This window comes from Diceros bicornis, chromosome 16, assembly GCF_020826845.1.
Source record: "Diceros bicornis minor isolate mBicDic1 chromosome 16, mDicBic1.mat.cur, whole genome shotgun sequence".
Lineage (NCBI taxonomy): Eukaryota > Metazoa > Chordata > Mammalia > Perissodactyla > Rhinocerotidae > Diceros > Diceros bicornis.
In genome coordinates, this window is record NC_080755.1 from 67,164,363 (window position 1) to 67,179,318 (window position 14,956).

The window sequence follows — 14,956 nt, forward strand, 5'->3', positions numbered from 1 at the left end:
CTTGTCAAATCAGTCCTGCGGACAAGCTTTCTGTTTTATCTGAATAAATGATACAAATTAAATCAAACGCTTAATTATATGTTCCACTAATGTAAAATATACAGTATTAATTTGTAAATAATATTATTAAGCAGACAAAATAATAACGTGTCACCTCTTAAGATGAAAACAACATTGCAGGAGGAAAGGCAATTAACAAATTAGATTTAATTATAGGGAAGAAAAGCAACTTTTGTTTTTGTAATAGTATGTAGGTATTACAATATTTTAATAGACAGTGGTCACGTGATGGTAAGTGTGTGTGTGTGTGCTGAGTGCATGAGTCGGTGTCCGCACCTCTGATGCATATTTCCGTGCGTGCCTTTAATCTGGGCGAGACTGGAGGATACATCCTGTCCCTCATTTGTGAAAATACTCCGTTGACACTTAGTTACCTCGAAATGAATCCATTGTTGGGACTCAAGCTTAAGATGCATATGCTTTCATTAAAACTTGCTGCATTGAATAAAAACAAAGAAAAGTTTCAGATCTCAGTGGAGGGAGGCGAGGAAGGGAGAACAGGTAAGTCAGAAGGTAACTCGTCTATTGTTTTCGACCTTTACATTTTGTTTTTATTGATCTTGTTTACCCAAGTCAATTAAAAAAACGGTGCGCCACGAGATTTACTGAACGACACCATTTAGCAGTGGCGAGGAATTTGTGCAGGTTCTCGTTTCACAGCCTCCCTGACCCTTTCGTCCAAGTCTTCGCTCGACCTTCTCAACGAAATCCTAGCGCGGCGTGCACGCAGGACGACGTGGAGCCTGCACCTTCTCTCGGCCCCGCTGCACCCTGCGCGCCCTGGGCGGGGACGTCACCTCACGCCGGGTAGGTCGGCCCCGGCGAGCTCCGAGTCCTGTATCCGTGCCCGTTCACTTTGTGAGAGCCACTGTGTCCACCACAGCGCAGCACAGCCTGCTGCATCTTCCCACTTACGAAGCGCATCACGACTTACGAGACACCTCTGCAATCTGAAGACTTCCTTCTTACAGATACAGGGCCGGGGGCTCAGATTCGCCTTCATTGGAGGGACTTAAAAGATCCTCCCCACGACCACACCTCGTAGAAAATGCAAAGCAAGTCGACGAAATTAAACAGTTGGCGTTTGGAAGTCCCAGAAAGACCTAGGGAAATCGTGCCAGTGTGTTGCAGAGAGGGTGGGTGGGGAGCAGGGGGAGGCGGACAAATGGCCTTAGGAACAAAAAAGGTGGAGGTCAGCGAGCGCAAAGTGGCCCAAAGAGGAGGCGTCGGTGGCACGGGGGCCAAGGGGCTGCGGGGGAGCCGCGCTCGGGCTTCTCTGAAAGGCTTCGGACGCCGCAGGAACCTCCATTTGCTTTTTCTCCCCAAAATGTCGATTAAAAAAAGAGAGAGAAGGAAAAAAGAGAATTAACTAGGTCACAAAAAGCACTGCACCTTTAGCCAGGGGTCCGACCCACCGATGATCGTTCTGCTTCTTTCTCTTCTAGAAAGAGTCACCGACAACTACCTTTCCGCTCGGCTCTGCAACTTCCACAAACTCGTCTTGTTGGTCCTGTAAATTCCGCAACTTCCACTCTCTTCAGCCGCCCTCCCCCACTAACACTCTCCCCACCAACACCCTTCCTTTCCTCCCCTGCCCGCTTCTCGTCGCCCCTCTTTTCCCAGGAAAGTTCCTGGTCCCGCTCTACCCAAAGCCCCGGCCACAGACTTGTCCCCGCCGGAGCCTGTGCGCCGGATGCAAGAGCGTCCCCAAGATGCTTGCAGCATTTGCAAAAGTTCACAGCGTGATGGCGATAGAAAGATATTTCCCCCACAGCTGAACTATTAAAAGCGCTACCGTCGTGTGTGGAAGACAACTCTCGATTTCGAACTTCTTTTGCCATTTTTCTTTTCAAAAACAATCACGTAAATGAACATGCCCACCACCAAAAAGCAAAACAAACCAACCTTAAGAGATTTTTGTGGGGTTTTTTTTTTTTTTTTTTTTGGCAAAAGTGGCGGGGGCTGAGTGGAGACGATGCCAACCTGTGCACTTCCTTCCTCCGTACGATTCTCCTGGAGCCCCAAGCTGTTGCTTCACGAAACTTACACAATTAGCGGCGGGCGGGAGAACGCGGGCTGGGAAGCGGGAAGATTCTAGAATGGAACAGCAGCCTGCAGAGAGCCGGGCGAGCGGCGCAGGGTCGGGGTCCGTCCCGAGGGTGGGGGGACCTCAGCCAGGCAAAACCCCACCCCCAGCCACGCGAGGAGCTCGCAGCCCTGCGGGCGCCCGGGCCTGGCTAGTCACCGCCCGCTTCCCCCGGGGCACAACGCTGGGGGAAGCGCCGGGAAGCCATCTGTGCCAAAGCTTCATACCAGACAGGGCCACTTGTGGGGACAAAAATAAGAATTTAGGAAATGAGAAAAAACATACTGGGGTGAGGGGCACGGGCATGGGCACGGCGGCGGCGAGGCCGGGGGCACATCCTGGCGGCCGCTCGCGGACGGAGGACACGCGCGGGAACGAGTGCTCGAGTGGGCGCGGGCGCGTGAGCACGGGTGCGGGTGCGCGCGGGCTCGTGCTTGCGACCACCGGCGAGGGGTGGGTGCGTGTGCGGGGAGCGCGCCGCGCCGGCCGCCAGAGGGTGCGGGGCCGGTCCAGACGTGCGCGACCTCTCCCCCGCCCCCTCACGTCACTCCCGAAACTCCTAGAACGCGGCGGGCCGCCCGCGGGACTTTTGGGGACTTGGAACTTTCGGTCGCGCGGCCTCGGGGACCCTGCGCCGCTGCCCACTCCGCAGGCGCCCTGGCACTGCACCCCTCGGTAGAGGGAACTGGGGGGCACCCTGGGGCCCCGCCGTCCCCTCCCTCCCCCCGAATTACGAGCCGCTGGCGGCGGGAGGCCCTGCGGGCGAGCGAAGCACCGAGGCGACCCCGGTGGCGGCGGCGGCGGCGGGCGGGGCGTGTGCTCCGGAGTCCGAGGGGCCCGGGGGGGCGGGGAGACGGGGGGTGGAGGGGAGGGGGAAGTGAGGGGAGGGGAAGGAGGGGGAGGAGCCGCGGGGCCCGCGCCGCTTCCGAACCGGAAAGTTGGTCTTGCCGAAGTCCCGCCACCCCGGCGTGCGCAGTCCGCTCCGGCCGCGAGCCTCCGAGCCGGGCCGGCCGCCGGGGGAGCCGCGGAGGGGACACGAGCCCGCGAGAAGGTCCGGAGAAAGGGGGCACCTGAGCCCAAGCAGGGCCGGCGCGCCGAGCGGCGCCGCGACCCGCCGCTGAGGAGCGAAGGCGGCCGGCGGCTCTCCGCGCCCGGAGCGCAGGAGGCGCGGCGCCCGGGCGGCCCGGCGAGACAAAGGCGCGGGCCGGAGCCCTGCCTGCGGCCGCTCGCTCCGGGAGGGGCGGCCGGCGGCGGCGGGGGGGCGGCGCGGGGCGCGGGCGGCGGCGCAGACTCTCTATAAAGCGGCGAGCCCGGCGCGCCGGCGGAGACGGCGCCGCGCGGACGCCGCCAAAGTTTGCTCCTGCGCCCTGGGCAGGGCGGCCGCTCCGGGCCCGCGAGCCGCACCTGGGCGCCGGAGCGCGGAGCCCGCGATGTGAGGCGGCGCCGGGCCGCGCGCGCCCCGGTCCCGCAGGCGCCGGCCCCTCCTCGCCCGCGCGGCCGCTAATTGCGAGCGCGGCCTCATTTGCATAGGCCGCCGGAGTCCGCTGGAGGCCGGCCAATCGGCGCGGCCCTCCGCTAATGGCCATGCATTATTCACCAGCCTAATTGCTCGGCCCCATGCGCGGCCCGCGCAGCCGCCGCCGCCTCCGCCCGCGCCCCGCGCCCCGCGCCCGCCCGGCCGCCCCGCGCCGTCCCCGCCGGCCGCCCCGCTGATGCCGCTGCCCCGCTAGCAGCATGTCTCGGCGCAAGCAGGCCAAGCCCCAGCACCTCAAGTCCGACGAGGAGCTGCCGCCGCCGGACGGGGCTCCCGAGCACGGTGAGGGCCGCGGACCTCGGGGTGGCCGGGGTCTGGGGAAGCCGAGCTGCGGGGGCGGCTGCGCGCCGCGGAACGGGGGAAAGTTCCCTGGTTCCTGGAGCCCGTGTCCGCCGCGCGGCACCTGTCCCTGGGCAGGCCGGCCGCGGGGCCCCGGTCCTCCGCCCGGGCGCGCGGCGCGGAGAGTTGCGGAAACTTGGTTCGGCCGCGCGGAGTTGGAGCTGCGCTCGGAGGCGGCCCAGCGCAGGCCGGCGCGCGGGGCTGGGCGGGGGCGGGAGAGGTCCGCGCCGCCGCCTCCGCGCCGCCCCCCGGGCTCTCTGTGCCCGCAGGCTGGGGCTGGCCTCGGTGACCGCGGTCCCCCGGGCGTGCGCAGCGGCGGGGACGCGTCCGCGACTCACCTACCGCTGGACGCGGGCCGGGGAGCCCGCCGCCCGGGCAGCTTTGTTCGGTGCCGGGCGCCCAGGGCGGTGCGCGCTCGGAGCGGGGCTCCCGGCCTACGCCTCCCCCGGACGGCCCGCCGCCGCCTCGAGTGCCCCGAGGGCCGCGAAGCCCGCGAGGTTGGGGCGCGCTGACAAACCGGGGATCCCGTCCCGAAGCGAGTAGGAAGTCATTGTCGCCTGGCCTTCCTAATGGCCGCCTTGGGAATTAACTCGGGGGTAAGCTGGCCGCGGCGCTGGGGGGTGGTCCTTGCACGCGGTAGGACCCCGGCATGTTTCTGGCGGCTCCAAGTCCGCTGGGGCCTTTCCTGTTCTCCGATGCGCCCGCAGCCGGCCGGCGGTGGGAAGTCCTCCCCGTCCGGAGTGAAGGTAGGAGCCGGGCCGGGCGGGGACCCGCGCCACGGCGCTTCATCCCCGGAAAGTCGGGGCCGAGTCTGCAGTCCGGCGGCCTCCGGCGCGGGTCCCCAAGGTGCGGGCGGGGCGCAGGGCGACCCTGAGCGACCCTGGGCGGCCCCGGGCTCGGACAGCGAACAGTGGGTTCCCTGCGAAAGTAACCCGGCCAACTTTCTTGATTAAGCTTTTATAAGTTGCTTAGAGGCAGAGAGGCTTGTTTTTACTGTGAGTAGACTGCACAACGTGAAGGGCGTGAGAGTTTACTGCTCAGAGCAGTAAAGTTTGGCAAAGCGGGTATGCATCACGCCGGAGTGGAGAGGGGGAAAGCGCTTATAACGCGGTTGGGAATTCATGAATTAAGTACAATCGTAAACTCGGCCGGGTCTTTTTGTCGCCGCGGAGGTAAGGGAGACTTATCTGTGTCGCCTCGTCGCTAAAGATTAGAACAGGAGATATGCTAAAAAGAAACGCTTGCATATGGTGGGTAGATTAAGGACAAAGAATCTTTTTGTCATGGAAATGGATTTTTTTTTGTTTTGTTTACTTCATCACATAGAATTTCTCACACTTGGTTTGTTTTGTATTGCCCTCAATGACTACACGATCAAATGAATGGATTTATTTCTGCGGAATGAGAAAGACAGTCTTTCCTTCAAAAGAACTACATTGCATCCCAGTGAGGAATTTTAAAGCTTTATTATTGTGGTTCCTGAATAGCTTAAAATCGGCTTTCATAGCCGCCCCAAAATGCAACAATGTAAATACTTCTCAGCTTTGTAGGGTCGTTATCAAAATGTGCAATGTCTCCTTTTATTAAAGCATATTTTAATTAATAGAGTAAAACCTCTTGTATTTAACAATTAAGAAGCTGAGGCCCTGCTATTCGTTTTTAATTTCACTTCAGAAATGTGAGCATGGTGGACCTAGGAGTGTAAACATGTTGAGGGATGTAGAGCCTGTATTTGAAAACCTAAGATGGAGTAAATTATTTACAAGCTCTCCTTTGAATTACCCTCGTTGTTACTGAATTTATTTAGAGGTAAACATATTCAGGTTTTCTGCTCACCGTAGGGTTGAAGTTTTTGTCGAGCCTGTGTTTTTCACAGTCATTCCGAGTTGGAATCAAGATGTTACCACCGTTCCTGATCGTATTTTGCAACAGGCCAGAAATAGCCTGTCTGGGGCTGAGCTCTGGTGGAGTAGTGTGTTTCCTCGATTGTTTTAGGGGTAGTTTAGGCAAACTATTTTAAAAAAATAGTTCTTTGTGATTTAATTATTCTGAAGCTGACTGTTCATGGAGCATAAAAGATACTCTGTTCTCTCTGGACTCAAGGAATGCTTGTGTATATATTACTCTGTCGTGCTGATCGTCGTTAGTAAGATAACTATGTAAAATATTTTTTTAAAGATAAATGGAAAACTAAAGTACTCCAACATGAATCAGATGGTCTCAAGATTTTAATTTTGTTAAATGCAATGGAAATAAACAGACTGTGCGTGAAGTTATAAGTGAGCTAAGTTAGTTTACAGTGTTTTAGAAATGCAGTAAATAATTCCTTTATCACTTTGGTGTGACATTAATTAAAGCAGTAGATGCATGCAGTGAAATAGAAGGCTATTGATAATGCCGTGAAAAAGAAATATCATATGCAAAATTTTTAGTATAATATGGGGGGGCAAAGATGCACAGTCACATTAATTTACAGTAAAAAGAAAAGAAATATGACTAGTATTTTTCAGGCATTGGTTTTTAGGGAAGAAATGAAAAGATAGCTATCCAAAAATAGCTTCAGTGCTATCCAGACCTTATCATGGCAGGAATGAAATATGATGATATGTTTAGAATGAGAAAAAGTAATAATGGTTTACGTAAAGTTCTAAAGTTATCCTGTTGTAAAAATGTAAGTATGACTGAGGTTTAGATTCCCAGTAAGAACTATCTTTTGAAATTGCAAATTATTTCATTCCTGCTTCTGAAAATTTAGAAATAAGTGTGATGCAGCTTTAGGATGCAGCTAAATATATGCCACCATTAATGAAATCCTTTGAGCCAGCTGAATATTGTTCTAAGAAAAATTAATTAAAACTTGTAATGACAGAACAGCCCTTATACTCCTACTAAGACCTTTAAAAGGTGTAATATTGCTATCCTTTTATCGTATAAAATACGGCTTAGCAAAGATGTATTTTATTGTCATTAGAAAGAAAATATGTATTTAAGGAAGAACAAAAGGATATTATAATTTAAAACAATTTGCCATCCTGTATTTTGTTTGTTAACACTAATTGCTTCAAAGTGTGTTTTTATTTCCTGCCAATTTACAGTCATATGGCTATCTTAAAAATCCTTTTAAATGTGGTGAGCATGTGATTTAAGAATTTACCAGCGGTATTCACAGACTGTGTTTAAATTAAGGGAAAGAAGGCCACCAGCCCTTGGTGAGGAGATCTTTTCTCTTTTATCTGTATATGCATGGTTTGCCTGGGTGCCTCCCCCCAGCACACGCTACACACATTTACAATTCAGCATTCCAAAAGGAAACAATACAGAAGCCGCTTTCTAACATTCGTGGGCAGATTGTTTTCTCTGAAACCTGGAAGGTGAAAAGTAACTAAGTGAGGGGGGAAAGGAATGGAAGAATTTGCAAGCATTTATTTTAAAAATAACATTTAAAAAACCTAACCTATTTAAAAATGCATAATTTGGTGGTCAACTAAAAGCATTACAATTAATTCCTACTCTTTGGAGAAAGCTGATTATGTAACATTTTTATGTACATTTTAAACTTCCACAACATATGCATGATCCAATATTTTTAGATTTGTTCAGAGCCAGAAAAAGAAGGAAGGTATGGACCCACAGCAGGAATTACTTAGCAAGCTGATTATTTTTTGTGTACAAAGATGATGGCAAAAGTGGGTCAGATTTCATTTTCAGCTGCAATCTCTAAGCGGCTTTACCATTCATCTCAAGGTACCTCTAGGAACATTTTCTCTTAGGGGGAATTCACCAAGGTTTCCCTTCCGTGTGCTGAACGGCAGTTGGAATTGAGCTTTCTTAAATATAAGTATTGGCACAGGCTTAGTTAAGTAAAATAAAGTCGTCTTAACTGCTAATGAGGTTATGTACTGTCTTTCAAAGCTGCAAAATAGTTTCAAGAAGGATGATTTTTAAATAGTTATAACAGGAAGGTTTTTTTTGTTTCGTTAGTTTTTATTTTCCCACACGATTTCTTGACTAGTTGCCAGGGTAAGACCAGCATATCTTAGTCCCCTGAAGACGAGAGCCAGTTCCACTGCTGGGGGACAGGTTTGTAACTACAGCATATGTTAAGTTGCTTCACATTTCATGTAAAATCAGACGTAAATAAAATCTATGTAGAAATCGAATGTTTTAATATTATTTTAAATAAACCTTTGTATTTAAAAAAAGCCTCATCCTTAGATTTTTCTGTTGTAATTTAAACACCTTTATGGTTTCAAATGCAGTTAACTGTCTGTGATTTCCAAGCAAACCAGTAAGACATGTCAGGTTACAGACAGAATAAAATATTAATTGAAATAATAAAATAGTGTAATGGGCTCTATTTCTGTTAGAGCTGAGGATTGATTTGTTTCTTAATTAGAGGGAAGAGTTCTCCAGGCTGCAGCGCTGTCCACCACGGAGAGCTGGTGATGCCAGTGTGGTGTCTCAACCATGTCCTTCGTGGCCTGTCTTCTCCGGTCACCCCCCAGATTAGTTCTGCTTACCATCCAGAGTCCTTACCCCCCTTTGCATGCCCAGAAAGCCTTCTAGCCGGCACAGCATTGAGCCTTGTTGTCTTCAGTCTGTGAGGAGGTGGGTGCAGAGTGCTGGCAGCTTCCCACCGGCTCTCCCTGAAGGTGGGTGGTAAGGAGGGCTTTGACAAGCCTTGCTGACTTAACCTTTGCCTGCTTTGCCCTGCCAGGGGTGGCCACTAGATGTCAAGCTCATAATACAATTAGTGCATCTGTGCTGTTGACCTTGGTAACAGGACTCAACACTGTTCCATTAAGTGTTAACACTGAATCTGAGTGTTAACTAGAGACCCGAGAGTTTGCTCCTCGCTGCACAGCTTATCAGATGCCCATCTAGTTCAGCACAAGTGTTTATAGTTCTTAAAGAAGAAGCGAGCACGGTTTCCTTTTGTGCAGCTATTACGTGTTGAACTGTTTAATTAACCCTGCAGGTGCCATGGCACTTTGTCTTAATTCGTCTGCATTTCTGGTCCTCTTTTCGAGGGTGACCTCTTGGCAGCACTGTTTGATAACTCGATTGTATGACTTGAATACATGCAGAGCCACTGGTTCGACGACCCAGGGCACTGTCTTTTCCAGGGTGATTTTTTGCATATGTGTAGACTTTTCCTGTAGAAATGGAACAGCGCGGTGAAGTGATGACAAACGATGGAAATGGTTTAATAACCTAACCCGAGTGCGAGCATTCTGATGGTTACAGTTGATCAGAGCCTGTTCCTGGACACACTGCAGTGTGTGCTTCTCTAGGGCTGTTTAGACCCAGGTGTTTATACGTCTAAGTGGTTTTGCTTATTTGTTTATTTTTAGGCATAGTGGATTTGAAAAATGACCAGTGGTGGGGTAGCAAGCAGAGGCACTTTCAAATAGTCACATCATCAGATAGCACATTTAATTTCACATATCAAATCTGAGTTTAAACCATATGCATCTTAACCAGAAGTGACTATGCACAAACGTTGTTTTCACCCCTCACCGAATATTGATTGAAATTTTTCTCATCGGCTGACATATTTCAGGTTTGTGTGTTTTTCGTTAGGCATAGATAGTGATATATGTGTATTCATCATAAGCATGATTACAGCATAACATCTAAATGAAAGAACTATTGTGCAACCTTGAAGTGTAACAAACATCTTATTATGTGATACAGCATCGAGGCAGATAGTTAAAACAAGCGTGAGTGTTGTGGCTGCTTTCCATCTGCATATGTCCATAAAGGAAACAGTGTTTCCCTCCCTGGTCCTTCACCACACAGATTAAAAACTGCAAATGTTTTAAACAGAAGACATTTGGTGACTGTGCCACAGGTGGTCGCTACTTAACAAATTTGAGATGTGGGCCACTGAGTTGCCTAAGCAAGTGTGCGGGTCAGTGCTGGTGTTCAGCATAACAAGAGTGCCCTCCACCGTTCAGCTCCATGCGCACAAGCTTGGAGGGCTAGGGAAAAGGACACAATTTTTCTATTGCGTCTGGAATTTCTTCTACATTGTTAAACACAGTAGGGGTCTCTATTTGTCTCCTCCTGTTTCACAGCTTGGGCTCAGTATGTGATAATTCATCTTTCTTTATGGGATTCAAAGCTATCATAAGGAGTTAAAAAGAATTAATTTGCAAGAAAATAAGTGTCTCCTAACAATTTAGGAAAACTTGAAAAATGCTTTCTAGATTTTTAAGGGATGGTAGAGGCCAAGTGGAAAGTACGTTTTCTTTTCCTGAAGACCCACGTGGCTTTTAAAGTTACTAATTAAAGTGGAGAAGTTAACATCCCTTTTCCCATACTTTAACAAGTTTGCTTCTCCTTTTGTTAATTGTGAGGAATTAAAAATCTGTAGCAAAAGTGTAGCAGAATAAGTTGAGATTTTGTGGTTGGTAAAATTATAAAACACTGATTTACTACTACTACTTTGTAATTGGTTAGCTTATTTACAAGCCACTGTACTCCCAAAAGAAAAAATAAAACAGCCTTGCTAAGAACTGTAGTTTGAAATTTTTTAAGAAAGCACTGTCTCAAATATTCTTATGTATATTACAACAATGCTTTTCACTTGTGGCTTGAAAAAGCTCACCATGCGTGAAAACATTCTGCCTGTCTTCTGACACGTCATTCTTTCTCGGAGCATAATATGCTTTTACAGACAGTGAAAACACGATACATGTATATTATATAACAGACCAGGAATGACTGCAGAGAGAACAGTGAAACAGTTTGGGGGGCTCCTTTCACGCTGAAGGAGTTGATCCTAAGAATAGGAACATCTTTGTTAAACATCTTCTGTGTGTTTTATTAGTGAGAAGAAAAAAAATCCATGTATTTTTAAGACTGTCATTGAAGCTATCCTTTTGTTAGAGGCTTTCTCTAAAAGGCCGTGGGACCCGTTTCCCCTCTGTGTAGCTTCAAGAATGTTTGAACAGTGATAGAGGTAGAAACCCTGAAAATCTTAAGTATAAATAGCAAGTGTGGGGATAGCTGTAAACTAATTATACATTTCCTCTTATGCTGAAATAGCTTTATTTTTCAGACTCTGTTCTTCACCCTCCTCCTGACTGCGTTCAGGAAAACAGATTCAGCGTTAAGTACACATGCCCCAGTTGAAGGCATGGGCTGGGACATACTTGACGTTAGTAAAGCTGGGTTGTTCCCAGAACAGCTTCTGCCTCACGATGATGCACAATGAGTACAGCAGATCAGAATGGGACTTTTACATAGTAACCTGGACCGAATGTTCCTGTGAACCGAGAATGGGAGGCCCTGGGTTAAGTTCTGTCACTGGTGAATTGGTTGCCATCTTTCTTCACTTGTAATATAACCCTTATGACTGCAGATTCCTGCCTCAGCCCTTGCCTGTTAAAGTTTGAGGTCTCCTAGTCGTTGAACAGTCAGTATGAAGAAAAAAAATTTCTTTGATATTAATAACATTTACAATGCTTGTTTTTCAATTCCTCCCTTAAGAAAGAAAAAATTTCCAGTTGCATTGGAAATAAATTTCTCAAACTTGTACTGTTTTTACGTGGTTTTACCTTGAAATAAAAATTTTAAGCCATATTAACTAATAGATGTAACGTCTTCTATTTTTAGAACACAAAGGCCAGTTTAAAGTGTAAATTTAATTAAAAGATGGTTGAATTCATTTGAATCCGACATAATATTGGCTTAAAACAAGGCAAGATTAAAGGGCTTTAAAAGTTATATGATGAAATTTTGAGCTGCATTTGGATTTTTCCTATATGGGTTTTCTTGTTATAGAAAGCATTTTTTAAAAAGAACAAATACTGCCAGATGAGCACATATACACTGTAACACTCTCCGTGTGGTCCCTGTAACCAGGAGAGCCCTTGAAGCCGGCATCACAACTTTATTTCTCTCGCTCCCGTCTCTGCGTCAGGACTCGCCCTTTCACTCTGCACTTCAGGACAATGGCTGCCTCCTTGTAAAGAGCTGCGTCTCTAGTAAAATAGGCTCGTTTTGGTTATTTCCTACCAGTCAACGCAGTGGAAGTGCTTATTGTTGTTTAATAACTTTCTTAAAATATGCACCCAAAATTTCAATTCCATACGGGAAATGTTAGGGTTTCTTTTTATTTCCATTCGTTGTAGTCAAGACTGCTTATAAAATTTGTGCTTCTCTATAACTTTTATGGAATGCTAATCACATGCAGATTTTGATAGAGAAACACACTCATAGCCTGAGCAACTGAGAATAACAGGTAATGTGACCATATTATGATATTTTACACAAACTCCAATTTAAAAATTATAGGTGGTACTTCCAGATTATTTGCCCAAAATAAGAGATCTGAATTCTATTGAAGAATTTTTCCTTCACTAATTGTAGTTTTTAAAATGTTTTAGTCAAAAGACAAATTTATTATGAAACTTTGCTTATATTGTCTGTTTTTCTTAGGTTCATTCACATAATGAACTGTTAACAGGTCTAAATGGTCAGAATGCCATTTTTTACACAATTTTCTTCAATTTTGCTTTCCTTCTTCAATTTTAGAGGAGTGCAAGTGGAAAGTTATTTTACTTTGACAAGAATATCTTCATCATGTTTAGGTAATTATCAGTTGTGATTGCATTAAACAGAATGACTTATTACTTGGTAGAAAGTGCTTAAATATTCTATGCACAATTTCTATGATTGAGAAACAGTTGTAATTTTGCAAACCTGCCAATGGGAGAAAAAGAAATTACCTGTGGGAACACTTCCCAACTTCCATGAATTTGGAGATAAACCCTAAAAATACTTAACATGCAAAACCAACGAAAACGTAAAAATTTGTCTTTAACGTAAATGGAGATTTGTTTGGCTTGCTTAAGACCTTTGAGAAAAAAGTACAGTGTGAAACAAGGTCGTATTTCTCTATTTCACTTGCCATAGTTTGCTACAAAGAAAACCTGGGAAATATTCATTTGTAAAGATAAAATTTATTTGCAGTTAAGTAAGTTAGTTCTTCCAACACTGAACACACTTCACAGGATCCAGAAATCAACCTAATTTTAAGCATTTTCTCAGTGAACTTCTCTAACACATATTCCATATAAAAAAAAGTATTTTTTGAATAAGATGTACACTGTAAAATTTTAAATGTATATACCATGTGAATGCTTTTATATACCATATAGGTTATATATTTTATCTCCTCTAAGGAGTTAAAGGTAGAATTCTATTTCAAGAAATTAGCAATATTTAATTTCTTGGTATTTTTCTTTTAAAAAAGTATTAAAATATGAGGATTATGGCAGGCCTTTTATATCATAACTTTAAAATATTGGAAAAGAATTTTTAAAAATATTCTGTTCCGTCTTTATAATAGTTATAATTGTTATGATGTAGTATAACATTGATTCCAACTTGATTGCTTAATACAAAGGAACTTTTCTTTTATGGCCACTTAGACTTTTTTAATATATGGGTCTGCAGAAGAACATTCCATTATCATAAAGAAATTTAAAAGTAGAGGTCCTTTGCATTGTGTGGTAATTCTTTAAATACACGACTAGAATTTGAGAAGCTTTTATTTCTTATTAATCATTAAGAAATTGTTTATCTGATGATTTTAGTTTGGGTTTTTTTTGCCCTGTTCCATAACCTTAGCAGGTTTAAAATTAGGTTTTGCATACACTGAGCAAAGTTAAGTCCTCGGCGTGTTTATTTTGTCAGTGTGCCTATCTGCAGTATAAATCAGCTATGTCTGCTTCCAGCTATACTAACCCTCATTACAGATACCTATTACATTCCGTCCTTCCTACAGTAATGAGGCTTCTTGCAGTCTGATCTTCAGCACTGAATTTAGTTTAAAAGTCTAGCAGGTCTTTATGGGCTGCAAGCTCTAACTTCTTTTCCCCTCCAAATGGTTTAGCCAGTTAAGAAAATGCTAATTGAACACTGCTAATAATTTTTTAAAGGCATGTATAAATTACCTGGAAATAATGGCCTCATGGAGAGCAGCAGACTAGCCTGGAAAAAATATTTTTATTTTCTTTTCCAGTAGAGGGACCAAATGTTTTTACAGGGTATTTTTTAGAAATCAAATTTCTCTACTGAAATAAGTGCCAAATTATTCTTTTTCAAAAACCCTGAAAGAATAAATCTGGAGACTTCTTAGCAAATACATTTGTTGGTGTTATAACATCATTTCCGGGACACAAACCTGAGGATGTTTGTTCTCTCGGTGGGCTGTGCACAGTAACAAAAGGCTGATGCACAGCTGTCCTTGGTCTCTGTTCAAACTGATCTGATGCTGTCCCTCCATCTGTAAGTTGACGAGAGGCTGTTGCAAGTCAGGAATACCCAGGCCAGCACGTGGAGCCCCAGTGATTATTGAACATGACCTTCCCCCCCACCACCAGAAAAATAGGACTAGAAATGTTATCGTATGTTGGTTTCTCATTCCTGTATAGCTATTTATTTGATCAGGTGTGAATTGGAATTGTTCATTAAACGTGGTTGTTATTCGGCACAAGAGGGTAAAGGCAGGCAGGAAGTAGCCGCCTACAACAGTAATTAAACATGTGTAACCAATTACAGGGTTTTCCACTATGGCACAAGCATATAATTTGCTAAGTCTTTCTATGAGAATAGATGAAAATAGGTACAAAAAGTGTGTCTGACTACAACATTCTCATGTTAAACATGTCAACATAAATGAACTTTAAATATATAATTTCTAGTTTGTTAACAAATCGCTGAACTCTATTGGCTGATCACAATAACATAATTTTGGTTCATTTCACCACGAAATATTGCATCTGACAGAGCCAATTAGTTGTATTAAACATGATTAATTTTAGGCCTGGACTATATTGATGATATTCATTTGGCAAATCCTAACATGTAGAAATGGACCCTGTCTGAAGGGAAAGGACAGAAGACTGAAAAAGAAGCCGGAT

General features: G+C 45.9%; 1 protein-coding gene across 6 annotated transcripts in view; it reads left to right on the plus strand.

Moving 5' to 3' along the window:
• Positions 1-3,479: 3,479 nt before the first annotated feature.
• Positions 3,480-14,956, plus strand: part of SALL3 (spalt like transcription factor 3) — a 19,826-nt gene continuing 8,349 nt past the window's right edge. For 3 of the 6 annotated variants that reach the window (XM_058557333.1, XM_058557336.1, XM_058557338.1), the window contains exon 1: positions 4,625-4,765. In XM_058557333.1, coding sequence (XP_058413316.1) covers positions 4,669-4,765 — 97 coding nt within the window. In that variant the 5' untranslated portion in view covers positions 4,625-4,668. The other 3 variants (XM_058557335.1, XM_058557334.1, XM_058557337.1) reach the window with 3 other exon arrangements.